Below are 14,936 nucleotides of genomic sequence, written 5' to 3' on the forward strand. Positions count from 1 at the left end.
ATTCAAATGAAGACGCAAACATTTCCAAGTGCGTCCATCTTTGCTGATGATGCAGCAGACACGCTGACCTCCAGTCAGGAGGAGGAGCATGTTCTTCCTCTCACAGACACTGAAGCCTGAAACCGAACGGCCCGTTTACTGAGGTTTAACCTCAGTCCCAGTTTCATGGTTCGACGCCTGTGACCTCGTTTAGCTCCAGTTCACAGCCCGTTCTGCCAGACGTCAGTCTGTTTGCATCTGTAATAACTTTGAATAAGTCATCTTCAGTTAAACGACTCTGAGCATCTTTAAACAAATGCACTGTAATGAACACTGGGCTGCTTTCTAAAAAACCACTTTTACAAAGTCTCTGATGGACGTGGGAGGAGGAGCGAGGATGACATTTATATCAGATGAAGAGTTCTGACTGTGTCACAGCTGCACAGACGTCTCATCGTGTCGGGTATGTTCTGCATATGTTTGGTTTATTTGATAATCTCACACATTCATTGTCTGGTATTCTAATAAACAAAATGATGATAATTGAAGGAAGACAACATTTTTAAAGTTGAACGTTTCAAATGTTGAATATGTTTGATAGTTTTGTTTGAAAGATTAGATAGAAATGGAGTGAATGACAGAGACAGCTGCCTCTTTGTTGATGCTGCTTTAAGTGTTATGATTAATAATGAACGAGCAGCTGCAGATGAGATTCATGAGGACGTCTTCACAGTTTTTCAGCTCTCAGTCATGAAGAGGTGTGGACTGATCCTGCTGCTGCTCTCAGGTCTGTGAACTCATCTCAGTCGCCTCATTTACAGTTTGAATAAAACTTTTGATGTCAGAAAATCAAAGAAAGCACAAAGTGAACTGCTCCATAGGGATTATTTTAAAGGTGTCTGTAAACGAGCTTCAAGCAGTCACAGAAACACTCGTACAATCTCCAAAGACCTTTGTCATGTCAACTAAACTTCTAAAGGTTTCTTTGGGTCCAGTTAGAAGTTTGATTGACAGTTTAATGGTCGGTAGTTTGTAAGAGTTTGTATAAAGTGAAGTAAAAGAGTAAAGAAAGAAAGGAGGGAAGAGTCAGTGCATGAACGTGGCTGTTTGTGTGCACTGCTGAGAAAAACACGTCTTGATTTTATTTTCTGTGTAGAAATCTGACTGAAAGCCTGAAACGCTGCAAACCCGTCAGCTCGCTGAAAAAGATCCTGACTGCTTTTACCACGTCCGTGTGCACGTTAGAGCAGGGCGATATGACCAAAAATATTTATCATGATATTTCATTTTCTTATTGTTGCCTAACATTGTACCGGTATTACCGTGAACGGTATAATATGGCCCAGCCCTAGTGCACGTGTTGTTCAGCTTTGAGCCTCGACCACTAACACGTCGTTTTCCTTCATTGTGCACACTGAAGAGGAAAAATCGTCCAAATACATGTGCAATAAGGCCAGAGTGAAAAACAAACTTAGCACTGTTAAAGCAGCTTTTTAAGCTGATGTGAGAGTTTCGCCCTGGAGCAGGAAACCAGTGTGTAGGTGTCCACAGGCACCGTAAAACAGCTTTTAACCAGTACACGAGTTACACATCCTTTGAAGGACACATATATTAACATATATTCACGTCTTTAAAGATGTCAGCAAAAAGTTTGCGTTGTGGTAGCATGTAAAGAATTTATTCTCCTGATGACTAAAATAGTCGAGCTGAGGTGAGTCTGTGACCGCGCTGACTGACTCGTGTCCTCTCAGGTTACGTGATGGTCTGCCATCTTCAGTCTGATCAGTTAGTCAGACAGCTCCACCTGGTTGACCTGCAGAAGTCCTGGAACGATGCTCAGCAATACTGCAGAGATGAGTACATTGACCTCGCCATCGTTAACAGCTCAGCTCTCATCCAGGAAGCCCAGAAAAGGGCGGGGAGCACCGAGGCGTGGATTGGACTCTCCAAAGGCTGGAAATGGTCTCGCCTCGGTCCAGTTCAGTCATCCTGGTTTAACATGTGGTCACCGGGACAGCCAGGGACTGATGAGTGTGTTACAATATCTGGTGCTGGATCATGGTCCACAAGACCGTGCTCAGCTACTTATTACTTTGTCTGCTATGACGGTGAGTGTTTCAGACTTTGGTACCAGGGTTTGACAAACTGAACATTTTAGCTGCAGGTTTGAATCCGTCTGATCTTTTGTTTCAGCTGCGACTAACAAACACATCCTGGTGAAGAACTCAATGACCTGGTCTGTTGCTCAGTCTTACTGCAGACAGACGTACACAGACCTGAGCACCATCACCAACACGCAGGACAACAGCCAGGTCACTTCTATGTTGCCATTTTATTATCAAGCCTGGATTGGACTGTACAGAAAATACTGGACGTGGTCAAACTCGAGCACAGCCTCCAACCTGCCGTGGGGGCCCGGGCAGCCTGATAACAGCGTAAACTGTGCCACAATAGTCGGATCAACAGGCTCCTTCAACAGTCATAACTGTGATGACCAACGCCCCTTCCTCTGCTCCAGAGGTGAGTCTGTCCTCTGTGTTTCTGCACAGTCTGGTCCTCCTGGGCTCATCCGGACACTCTTGGCACAGCACTGCCGATGCTTTGGGTGGCGCTGTCATTTAGTGTTTGCTCTGTCTGCGGTAGAGTATCACTTCCTGTTCCTGTTTCAACACAGGAACAGGAAGTAGTAGTTGAGTAGCTTATCTGCGTAGCAATTTAATTAAAAACCTTTAGATAACTTCTGTTTTCATAGTATAATCTTCACGTGCACCATGGCTACTTCACCTGTCCCTCCTGCACTTTCTTGCTCATTGTGTCAGATGTTTAGTTACTCCTTTAGCAGTAATGATATCTGTAACAAATGTAGCATATTTGCAGCTCTGGAGGCCAGGATTACTGAATTGGAGACTCGGCTTCGCACCCTTCATTCACCCGTAGCTAGCCAGGCCCCTGTAGCTGGTGCAGCCGAAGATAGCGTAGGCCCCGCTAGCTGTTCCCCGGCAGACCCCAAGCAGCTGGGGAAAGAGGGCGGCTGGGTCACGGTGAGGAGGAAGCATAGTCCTAAACAGAAGCCCCAGGTACACCACCAACCCGTTCATGTGTCTAACCGTTTTTCCCCACTCGGCGACACACCCGCCGGGGGTCAAACTCTGGTAATTGGTGATTCTGTTCTCAGACATGTGAAGCTAGAGACACCGGCAGGGGCCAGAGCAGGCGACATTGAAGGAAATTTAAAACTGCTGGCTAAGGGTAAACGTAAATTCAGTAAGATCATAATTCACGTCGGCAGTAATGACACCCGGTTACGCCAATCAGAGGTCACTAAAATCAATATTGAATCGGTGTGCAACTTTGCCAAAACAATGTCGGACTCTGTAGTTTTCTCTGGTCCCCTCCCCAATCAGACCAGGAGTGACATGTTTAGCCGCATGTTCTCCTTAAATTGCTGGCTGTCTGAGTGGTGTCCCAGAAACGATGTGGGCTTCATAGATAATTGGCAAACCTTCTGGAGGAAACCTGGTCTTGTTAGGAGAGACGGCATCCATCCCACTTTGGATGGAGCAGCTCTCATTTCTAGAAATATGGACAAATTTATTAAACCCCCCAAAATATGACTATCCAGAGTTGGGACCAGGAAGCAGAGTTGCAGTCTTACACGCCTCTCTGCAGCTTCTCTCCTCCTGCTACCCCCCCAAAAACCCATCTCCATAGAGACTGTGTCAGCTTCCAAACAGACAAAAAACAAACTAAAAACCAGAAACAAACAACTTAAACATAAACAATTACAAAGAAAGAACAATACAGTATCCACATCTGAACCAAAGAGTAAAACAGTGAAATGTGGATTATTAAATATTAGGTCTCTCTCCTCCAAGTCTCTGTTAGTACATGACTTAATAATTGATCAACAAATCGATTTACTCTGCCTTACAGAAACCTGGTTGCAGCAGGATGATTATGTTAGTTTAAATGAATCAACACCCCCGAGTCATTCTAACTACCAGAAAACTCGAAGCACAGGCCGAGGGGGCGGTGTGCTGGGCTGGTTCTAGACAGGCATATATGAGGGGGCAGACAGAAATGTAAAGGGGGCACATGGTGGCAGCTGAGGCGAATGTGGGGTGCTCTGAATAACTGTTTTTGTCATGTAATTGGATTGCACTTTGTCAAACCTCTACCCTAAAACCTGACCAACTTGGGTGTCCCCCCTGAAGGCTCAGCTTCTGCAGGTCTAGATCTTAGTGTCACTGAGGCACACAAACCCCCTGACCACGTTAAGGTGGCAATCACTCAGGAGGAAAACTGAAAAACAAAATAAAAAATAATAAAATAAAATATTGCTCATCAGATTCTACCAACTAAAAACATGACATTTACCTTAATTAGATGCCCTATGTTAAATACATTTGAATCCAACCATAGTACTTCTCACTATTGCCAATATTAACAAAACTAAAAAGGGTAGGCCAAGTTATGAAAAAGGGCACTTCTCCAACTCTTGAAAAATAGAAATAAAAAATACATTAAAATATCCATCCAGTTCTTTAAAACCAACAACATAAAATCTATCTTAATTTGATTGCCTAAGTAAAGTATCAAATCAATTTTATTTATATAGCACTTTTACATTATACATGCTTCCCTTAGGCAGCATCATTAGAAGACATAGCATACATTTACACTGCTATGCAGATGACACCCAGCTCTATCTGTGCATGAAGCCAGATAACACACACCAATGAGTTACACTGCAGGAATGTCTTAAAGACATAAAGACCTGGATGGCCGCTAACTTTCTGCTTCTTAATTCAGATCAAACTGAGGTTATTGTACTCGGCCCTGAAAAGCTTAGAAATATGGTATCTAAGCAGATTCTTACTCTGGATGGCATTACCTTGGCCTCCAGTAACACTGTGAGGAACCTTGGAGTCATTTTTGACCAGGACATGTCCTTCAATGCACATATTAAACAAATATGTAAGACTGCGTTCTTCCATTTGCGCCCCTCCCTGAGCTCTGAGTTCTGCTGGAGGTTTCTTCCTGTTAAAAGGGAAAAAGTTTTTCCTTCTGACTGTCGCCAAAGTGCTTATTCATAGGGGGTCATTTGATTGCTTGGTTTTTTCTCTATATGTATTACTATAGGGTCTACCGCACAGTATAAAGCGCCTTGAGGCGACTGTTGTTGTGATTTAGTGATGTATAAATAAAATTGAATTGAATTGAATGGCCCTTTTCTTTCTCTGCAGATGTCAAACCTTCAGCCTTGAGGTCAGTGAAGGTTCAGCTGAGGGCGGGATCTGCAGACCTGAACGACCCCACAGTGCAAGAATCCATCCTGCAGCAGGTCAGAGGTCACACGGGCCCCGATACAAGGAACAGACCGCTATAACTACTGTGAAATGATAGAGAGCAGTGAGTCTGTGCAGGTTCAGGGACACGTGACAGCACACAGCTGCAGAGATACGGGGCTCGTTTAATGCAATCCCATCCATTTGTATTATTTAACCTTTTTAACTGGTAACTTGAAGAAGTCACTTAATTTCAGATTACTGTGAGGAGACGACGTGAACCAATGACAGGCAATGAGGCCTAATTCCAGACTTCAGTTTCATCCCCAGCCAGTTCATTTAGTTCATTTCCCCCAGAAACAGCACCAACAACGTTTTCTGCTCACTACAGAAACAACGGCTGATTAATGAGGAGCTTCTGTTAATGTGTGAAAACTGTGTTTCAGGTGAGGGAGAAGCTGGTGGAGCAAGGAGTCACTGAGGAGGTGAAGCTGAGGTGGAGGACGCAGCCTGATGGGAAGGTTTTCCACAGAGAGGAGGAGACAGCCGCTTACAGTGAGAAGGAAGACTGTGGGTCGGTTTAGTCTGAACGTTATTGGCTGATGTTCCTCAGATGATCTGCTGTGTAATTCAACTTATTTCCATCTCTGTACTCTGACTGCTGGACTGTAACAGCGTAGCTTTGCATGACTGACAGTTGGAAATCATCCTTCTTTATCCCAAGCTCAGATCAGAGTGTCTGATGAGCTGTTTTATGCCTCTTTGTTTCTTCTGATTGGTGAAGCTAAAGTTTGCAGGTGAGCGGGTGGGCGGACCTTCTGTGTCTCAGATATAAATGTTCATGATATCCTGTCTCTACATATGAAAGTTCAAGAGGAGAAAAAGGTGAAACTGAGTGTTCAGAGCAGCCTGATGTCTGAGCTTTTTGACTTCATACTTTATAGTTCAAATGAGCACCCAGCAATATAACAGTAGATATGCCATATATGTCAGTGAATCGCGCATTTATGCTCTCTATTATCATATTAAATATACATTTTTCTGTCTCAGAAATGTCTCTGCTGCTGTTTGATTCTGTAAACTACAGTCATGGCTCTGCATCCATCTTCATTGTAAACTCTATTCAATAAAGTCTATTGATATTTTATTGTCCTGTCAGAACTTTCAGTTGCTTCATTTTTATGCTCTTATTTTGAATTTGATGCAGTAACACACATCATAAAGGCTGAGACAACATGAAGTTTAATGCTAAACAATAAGAGTCTCACATACAGTGAAGCTGATTGGCGGGACAGCAGTCACATGACTGGCTATGAAATCCCAGACAGACAATCCAACAGTTTGTGAAACATCTGAATGTAAAATGCTGAAAACTTCTGCTGCTCATCTGTTCACAGAAAAATCTGTGAAAGCGACGAGACGGCTGTGTGACGGTGATTTTCAAAATAAATTCAGATCAAATATTTTCTGTTTTAAAACACAAAGTGTTTCACAGTCTGATAAAACTCCACATTAAGACCAGAGTACCTGTCCACACAGCGGTGCATTCACTGCTGCACACACACACGCACACGCGCACATTAGAGGAACAAAAGCCAAAAACAACAGGAAACAGATTAAAGCTCATCTATAAAATGAGTTGTCAGCAGTCGCTGCCCTGACATGGACGTGGCTGATGTGTTTACAGATGCATGTCTTTATTTTTCCTTTTCATGATGATCATGTGTTTTGAATAATTGTATTGTTTGTTATTTTCTCTTTTACCGTGGGAGGGGCTTTCGTGAGAATGAGATAAAGTAAATGATGGGCTGAGGAAAGCTGTTCCAAAGTTGGGAGCTGTGACTCTGGGTCGGTTTAGTCTGCCCACCAGGAAGTGACTGATCAGCTGATTTTTAATGGCTGATGTTCACAGGTTGATTTGACTCTTTTTTATCTTTAGAAAAATGCTCGTTTTGTTGGACAATAACATTTTTGTTATTCAGAGATGCTAACAGTAGAAAAGGTCTGAGTGGTAATGATCGAGTTTTCCTTCAGGACTTCATCGTTCTTCCTGAAAATGTGTGACTGACCATTTAAAAGTCCAGCCCTTCACCTCCACAGTAACACTCTAAGGAGTTTAAGACCATGGCGCCATCTGCTGGCCAAACCTCACATTGCACCACGAGAATAGAATAGAATTCAACTTTATTGTCATTGCACACGTCACAAGTACAAGGCAATGAAACGCAGTTTGCATCCATCCAGAAAGTGCTTTAGCCACAATATAGATGTATTACAGAAATGGGTCTGTTACAATGTTCATGGTATGAAGGTATGTCATGAATAAGCTCTAAGTATGTGCAGGCTGTAGTGAGTATACAGGCTATGAACAGGATATCAATATGAACTATGCAAGTTATAAACAGCTGGTTATAACTTGCATGTGGTTTATAGAAGATGGTTGATCACGCACGCACACGCGCACACACACGCGCACACGCACGCACACACACGCACGCACACTAGAGGAACAAAAGCCAAAAACAACAGGAAACAGATTAAAGCTCATCTATAAAATGAGTTTCCAGCAGTCGCTGCCCTGACATGGACATGGCTGATGTGTTTACAGATTCTGCACTGTAAAAAATTGCAGTGAATTTGACATATAAACCATGTAAAATCCCTACAGAAATGTATAGTAAACCCCAAAACACATTTTTTCTGTTTCAATCACAGTGAATTTTTGTAAACTATTAAACAGAATGTTTTTGTTACATTTATGTTACGTGCCTCCAGCCGAAGGCGAGCTAGATGCACCTTAAGTCTAGCATGTCCGTTTGACCCACTGAAGTCTGGGGACAGAGGATCGAAACGAGGTAGAGCAGGAGGCACCTTAGGCTCCACCTGGACTTTGGGGGGAGTAGCTATAGCACCAACATCCTCCTTCAGAGGTTCGACACCTTGCTCAGCAGAAAGAACGTTACCATCACATACCTCTGAACCAGTCAAGATTTTCAACTCAACTAAACGTTGTAAGATAATACCCTTAATTTCCTTTTTTGCACTATATTTCTTTACTGGAATATCAAAGTGTGCCGCAATACTCAATAAGTCATCTTTACGACATAACTCAAACTTCTCAGGTCTCGGAGCATGAATGAAATCTTCTAAGTCAAAATCCATACTTAATTACAAGGCAGTAACATTGTACCAAGCACCAGCGTTGTCTATAGCTCTGGAAAATAGATCCCGGACGAGCCCCCACTTGTGTTACGTCTCCTCGAGGGCAGGAGGGGATAACACAACAACTCCGGAAACTCGGTACAGGTGTTATGAAAAAGGTTTAATGGCAGCGCTCTCACAGATTAAATAACCCAGATTCAAACAACAAATGTGGGGGAGAAAGGGACAGTTAGGTTGTGCCAAAAAAAACACCAAAAAGACAAAACCAAAACTTAGCTGATTCAATTATCCTAGAAAAGCAAAAACAAGAGGGAAAGACCCTAAACCTCAACTCGAAACAAGCTCAAAATTACATGGGTGGCACCAACCTACTTACCTAGTGTTTCTAACAAAAATACTCTACGTGAGTAAGTGTATGGGGTCCCCAAATTTACCTAGTCCACTTTACTCCCACCACAATCATCAAACAAAAGAAAGACAGTAGTGAACCGTCACACATGTGCCAAACAATTCAAAGGAGGGAAGAGAGCCGCGCCTAGCCACAGGTGAGTCTCTTTATCAAGGTGTGCACTCCTGGATTGTCCAATCGGGGTCTCCCTCCTCTAATTAGTTGGACATCCCCAGATTGACATCAGCCTGCAGTCTGCGACCTAAGGGAACGGCAAACAAAAGGAGAGGGAAAGAACACATACAGCCTGCAGACACGTAACAATTTACAACATCAATGTGTGATTATAATCAAATTTATTTGTTAAAACTACAAACATTGGGAACAAAAACAGTGAAATACTTTAATATTCTAACAAAACAATTATATTAATTTGACATGCAAATATTGTAAAAACTATAGTTTTAGTCAGTTGTTTTTAAAATACACGAATTATATGTAAGTCACTTTACAAGTTTATACCGTAGGCCTGTAACGGACCTACTTTAAACATGATTCATGAAATTATGCAAATTCAGGTATACGGCTAATAAAAATGTATTCACAGAAAATATCATTGTGAACCTGAGAGGTTACTTCTCTATTTTTATGCTATACAAAAATATACAATTATAATGACATTTTTTAATTATTCAGGCTTATTTGCAGCCTATTGTACAGTAACCTATAAGAAATTATTATTATCGATATCTTAAGTAAAACTTCTGTTCAGTCATAATCAGAGGTGTGGACTCGACTTGGACTCGAGTCAGACTTGAGTCATTAATTTTATGACTTTAGACTTGACTTGAAAAAATGTTCTAAGACTGTGACTTGACTTGGACTTTTACACCAATGACCTGGGACTTGAATTGGACTTGAACCGGTTTACTTGAAAAGACTTGATATTTCACCCCAAATATAAAATTTAACATGCATATTATATAGAAAGTGTGCACCATTAATTCAATTCATTCATTTATTCAAACCACACTCCGTACGTATGTGTGCGTGAGCTGTAGCACAGCCACTCAAATTAACCAGATTTAAAAAAAAAAAAAAAAACGCTCAAAAATGCTGCAAGGACATTTTTTTTTCCAGGTACATAAACTATGAAGTAGTCAACAAAAAACCGAAATGCAATATGCAAAACATGCAAGAAGAGAATCACAGACAGAGATGGAGCAGCTTCCAACTTTCTCCGACAGTTGAAGTTGCATAAAGAACGGTAGGTGGTGCTTCTCTCTTGCTACGATGAGATAGCTGACTTCATCTAACAAGCAAATCTTGTTCAGGCTCCGTTGGTGATACAGTTTTTTAAAATGTCACATGACTGGCTATGAAATCCCAGACAATGTACATTTCAATTCCTTTAATTTTAAATATGTTTATATTGTCTATCCTGTAAAATAGTCAGATGTCTATTCATATTAATGTACAGAATTCACCTGCTTGCTGCTTCTACTGCACATTCACCCAGTGTACATATATATATATATATATATATATATACATATATATATATATATATATATATATATATATATATATATATATACATATATATATATATATATATATCGGTGGGCAACAGACGAAAACAGGGCGTTGTTGGAATGCTACTACGCAAGTAACCCCGGCGGAAGGGGCTACATGAATAGGATGAGGGACCTATGGATTCTTCGATACCCAACATCCACAATGACGGCGAAACAACTAGTAGCTCAGTGTTCCAACATTCGAAAGAAGGGACTGCTCTCACAGCTAGAGATTGACGAGGTACAACACAAATGCTACGGCAAGGAGGAGTCAGGACGCCAGGTCAGGGGGGAGATATCATCACCCCCACCCGAGATTGGGTACGTAGCCCCAAGTGCGATAGGAGAAGGATCATTGAGTGCGAGAGGAACTGACCTGAAAAATAGGATCATGGCCAAGCTGGAAACCTGGATCCCCTGTAGCCGGTTACCAAGATTACGTGAAGTACCCTCAGAAGGTCTGCTAGATGATGTTAATGCAGCACTACGGGCAATACCTACAACCACGATTACCGACACTAACAAGCTGATCTACAATACGGCAGCAGTGATCAGTGAGATGCTTGGCTACAAGTTGAACAGCCACAAGGGGCAGTACCCTCCATGGAGAAGGAGGCTAGAGGGCAAGATCAAAGTAGCACGTAGGGAGGTTAGCCAACTAACGGAGTTGCAGAAAGGTGCGACAAATAAGGTGCCTAAGACATACAGCAAGCTGTCCATACAGCAAGCTGTCCATACCTGAGGCCTTGGAAACTGCCAAGCAAAGACTCACAGCCTTGGCCAGCCGCTTGAGGAGGTACACCAGAGAGATAGAAGGCAGGAGAATAAACCAGCTGTTCTCCACAGAACCAGCAAAGGTGTACTCTCAGTGGCAAGGGAACAATAAGAGAACAGCACCACCAAGGCTGGAGACGGAGCAATACTGGAAGAGCATATGGGAGAAGGATGCAACCCATAACGGCAATGCTCAGTGGCTAGAGGATCTGAGGGCTGACCACAGTGACCTCCCTGAACAGGGTCCAGTAACCATCACAGTGGCAGATATCCAAGAAAGGGTCTCCAGTATGAAGAGTTGGACAGCACCAGGGCCCGACATGGTTCACGCCTACTGGCTGAAGAAACTGACTGCACTCCACGAGCGTCTGGCAGCACAAATGAACCAGCTGCTAGTTAACGAGAGACACCCGGAATGGCTAACTGAAGGCCGGACGGTCCTGATCCCCAAGGACCCCAAGAAGGGACCGGTCCCCTCCAACTACCGACCAATAACCTGCCTCAGTACTACATGGAAGCTCCTGTCAGGCATCATATCGGCTAAGATGAACAGGCACATGGGTCAATACATGAGCGGGACACAGAAAGGAATTGGCAAGAATACCAGAGGCGCAAAACACCAGCTACTGGTAGACAGAACAATCAGCCGAGACTGCAAGACCAGACTGACCAACCTGTGCACTGCCTGGATTGATTACAAGAAGGCCTATGACTCAATGCCCCACAGCTGGATACTGGAATGCCTAGAATTGTACAAGATCAATGGGACCCTAAGAGCCTTCATCAGGAACTCAATGGGGATGTGGCGTACAACACTAGAGGCCAACTCCAAGCCCATAGCACAAGTCACCATCAAGTGCGGGATCTACCAAGGAGATGCTCTGTCCCCACTGCTGTTCTGCATAGGCCTGAACCCCCTCAGTGAGATCATTAACAAGACTGGCTACGGATACCGACTACGGAACGGAGCAGTTGTCAGCCACCTCCTGTACATGGATGACATCAAGCTGTATGCCAAGAGTGAACGAGACATCGATTCACTGATCCACACTACCAGGCTATACAGCAATGACATTGGAATGTCGTTTGGACTGGAGAAGTGTAGTCGGATGGTAACAAAGAGAGGGAAGGTAGTCAGAACTGAGGGGATTGAACTACCAGAAGGCAACATTGCAGACATAGAGGACAGTTACAAGTACTTGGGGATCCCACAGGCGAATGGGAACCATGAAGAGGCCGCTAGAAAAGCTGCAACCACCAAGTACCTGCAGAGGGTCAGGCAAGTCCTGAGGAGTCAGCTGAATGGTAAGAACAAGATCCGGGCCATCAACACGTACGCCCTGCCCGTGATCAGGTACCCTGCTGGGGTAATAGGCTGGCCAAAGGAGGAGATAGAAGCCACTGACATAAAGACAAGAAAGCTCCTTACCATGCATGGAGGGTTTCACCCCAAATCCAGCACCCTGAGGCTGTACGCTAAGCGGAAGGAAGGGGGCCGGGGACTGGTGAGTGTCAGCACCACAGTCCAGGATGAGACAAGGAACATCCAAGAATACATTGGGAAGATGGCCCCAACTGACCGAGTGCTCAGTGAATACCTCAGGCAGCAGAAACCCAAGAAAGAGGAGGGAGACGAGGAACCATCATGGAAGGACAGGCCCCTGCACGGTATGTACCACCGGCAGATAGAGGAGGTGGCTGATATCCAGAAATCCTACCAGTGGCTGGACAAAGCTGGACTGAAAGACAGCACAGAGGCACTAATCATGGCAGCACAAGAACAAGCTCTGAGCACAAGATCCATAGAGGCTGGGGTCTATCACACCAGGCAAGACCCCAGGTGCAGGCTGTGTAAAGATGCCCCAGAGACAATCCAGCACATAACAGCAGGGTGCAAGATGCTAGCAGGCAAGGCATACATGGAACGCCATAACCAAGTGGCCGGCATAGTGTACAGGAACATCTGTGCCGAGTATAACCTGGAAGTCCCGAGGTCAAAATGGGAGATGCCCCCAAGGGTGGTGGAGAATGACCGAGCTAAGATCCTATGGGACTTCCAGATACAGACGGACAAAATGGTGGTGGCTAACCAACCGGACATAGTGGTGGTAGACAAACAGAAGAAGACGGCCGTAGTGATCGATGTAGCGGTTCCAAATGACAGCAATATCAGGAAGAAGGAACACGAGAAGCTGGAGAAATACCAAGGGCTCAGAGAAGAGCTCGAGAGGATGTGGAGGGTGAAGGTAACGGTGGTCCCCGTGGTAATCGGAGCACTAGGTGCGGTGACTCCCAAGCTAGGCGAGTGGCTCCAGCAGATCCCGGGAACAACATCGGAGATCTCTGTCCAGAAGAGCGCAGTCCTGGGAACAGCTAAGATACTGCGCAGGACCCTCAAGCTCCCAGGCCTCTGGTAGAGGACCCGAGCTTGAAGGATAAACCGCCCGCAGGGGCGTGCTGGGTGTTTTTTATGTCGAGGAGCGTGTCAGGCTACATTTCACTGTATAACTATGCATGTGACAAATAAAGAACCTTAAACCTTGAACCTTGAAGATGGACACAGGTGCAGAAACCAACCCAGAAGCGAGACGATAAGGGAACAAAGGATTTATTTCTGCCCACAGGCAAACACAAGCAAAAAAACAAAACGACGCCACCACACTAGTGGCGCGTAGGATAATCTAAGATAATGGAGGGTGACCTAGACACCTCTAGGAGACGGCTGAACAGCAGAGGCAGCGGGGAGGTGGAAACAGGACTAGGTAGGGGCCGGGGCACTGGAATAAGAGGAGATCATGGTCAGTGGGATCCAGCAGACAATCAACGATCCTCCACAGTTGAATTGAGTTGCCTTACTTGGTTTCAGGTGGAGGGGACAGGTGGGGCGGAAGGCCCGGAAGCGGTCGAGGCGTGGGGAGGCAGGCAAGTGAGTGGTGGGCCGGCAGGCCACGTCGTATCAGCAGCAAGCGGCCCAGGTCCAGGAAGGCGGGAGTGAGGGAGACAAGACCTCCACTCCAGGTGCTACCTCTGAGAAGAAGAAGAACAAGTAAGTCATCACACGGATTCTGGACAGAGTTATGATGCTCCACTTGACTAACATGGGGATAGCAGATACTCAGGCGATGAACGGTTGAGAGCGCAGGTCTGATATACTGCCGGAATAATTGCTCACAGGTGGTCAGCCAGGGAGGAGCAACCGAACTCCGCCTAAAGGAGTTGGGGCTGCTGTTGGAGACCTGCAGGTACCCACCCAGACCATGACACTAACAGTGCCTTCCATAGGATGTCTATGGTGCCTCCTCTCCACAGAGCTGTAGGCTACTGTAGCCTGCACTGAGTGCTAGGAGCTGGGTTCTGGTTATGTGGTGTTTTTGTCTGTATGTGTTTTTGGTGCCTCCCTTTTTGTATAGGTAGGCGGGGCAGTGAGTCACTGAACCTGGCACACCTGTTACTCATCAGCTGCATTCTTCAGAAGTGTTCTTTAGGAGCTACCTGACAGAAGACTAGTGTCCGAGTATTGACGTTTTTGGAGAGTCTGTAATTCTGCCCCTGCCTGCTGGAGCCGTTGGATTATTTCTGGTGACTGTAAGGATTTTGTTTCCTCCCCAGGATTTCGCCTCGTCTGGAGGTTTTGGCAATAAACAGTACCAAGTAAGCTCTCTGTAAAGTCTACTTTAAGCTTTTCTCGGTTATCGGTTATCATTTTTTTAGATCGAGTGCACTACCTGTGTGTGTTTCCGTCACCTGCACGTCCTGGCTCCGCGTCCC

At 44.7% G+C, this 14,936-nt stretch overlaps 1 protein-coding gene across 1 annotated transcript; it reads left to right on the top strand.

Moving 5' to 3' along the window:
* Positions 1–397: 397 nt before the first annotated feature.
* On the top strand, positions 398–6,424 carry LOC147319814 (putative C-type lectin domain family 20 member A). Its single transcript, XM_086312585.1, has 6 exons — positions 398–442; positions 713–766; positions 1,731–2,087; positions 2,173–2,499; positions 5,226–5,323; positions 5,714–6,424. The coding sequence occupies exons 2-6, from the start codon at positions 730–732 to the stop codon at positions 5,849–5,851; spliced, it is 957 nt and encodes a 318-aa protein (XP_086168711.1). The 5' UTR covers positions 398–442; positions 713–729; the 3' UTR covers positions 5,852–6,424.
* Positions 6,425–14,936: the final 8,512 nt, after the last annotated feature.

This window comes from Aulonocara sp. 'chitande type north' Nkhata Bay, linkage group LG11 (assembly GCF_057382095.1).
Source record: "Aulonocara sp. 'chitande type north' Nkhata Bay isolate Kocher_YH1m ecotype deep benthic linkage group LG11, A_spYH_male_GT1.1, whole genome shotgun sequence".
Classification (NCBI taxonomy): Eukaryota; Metazoa; Chordata; class Actinopteri; order Cichliformes; family Cichlidae; genus Aulonocara; species Aulonocara sp. 'chitande type north' Nkhata Bay.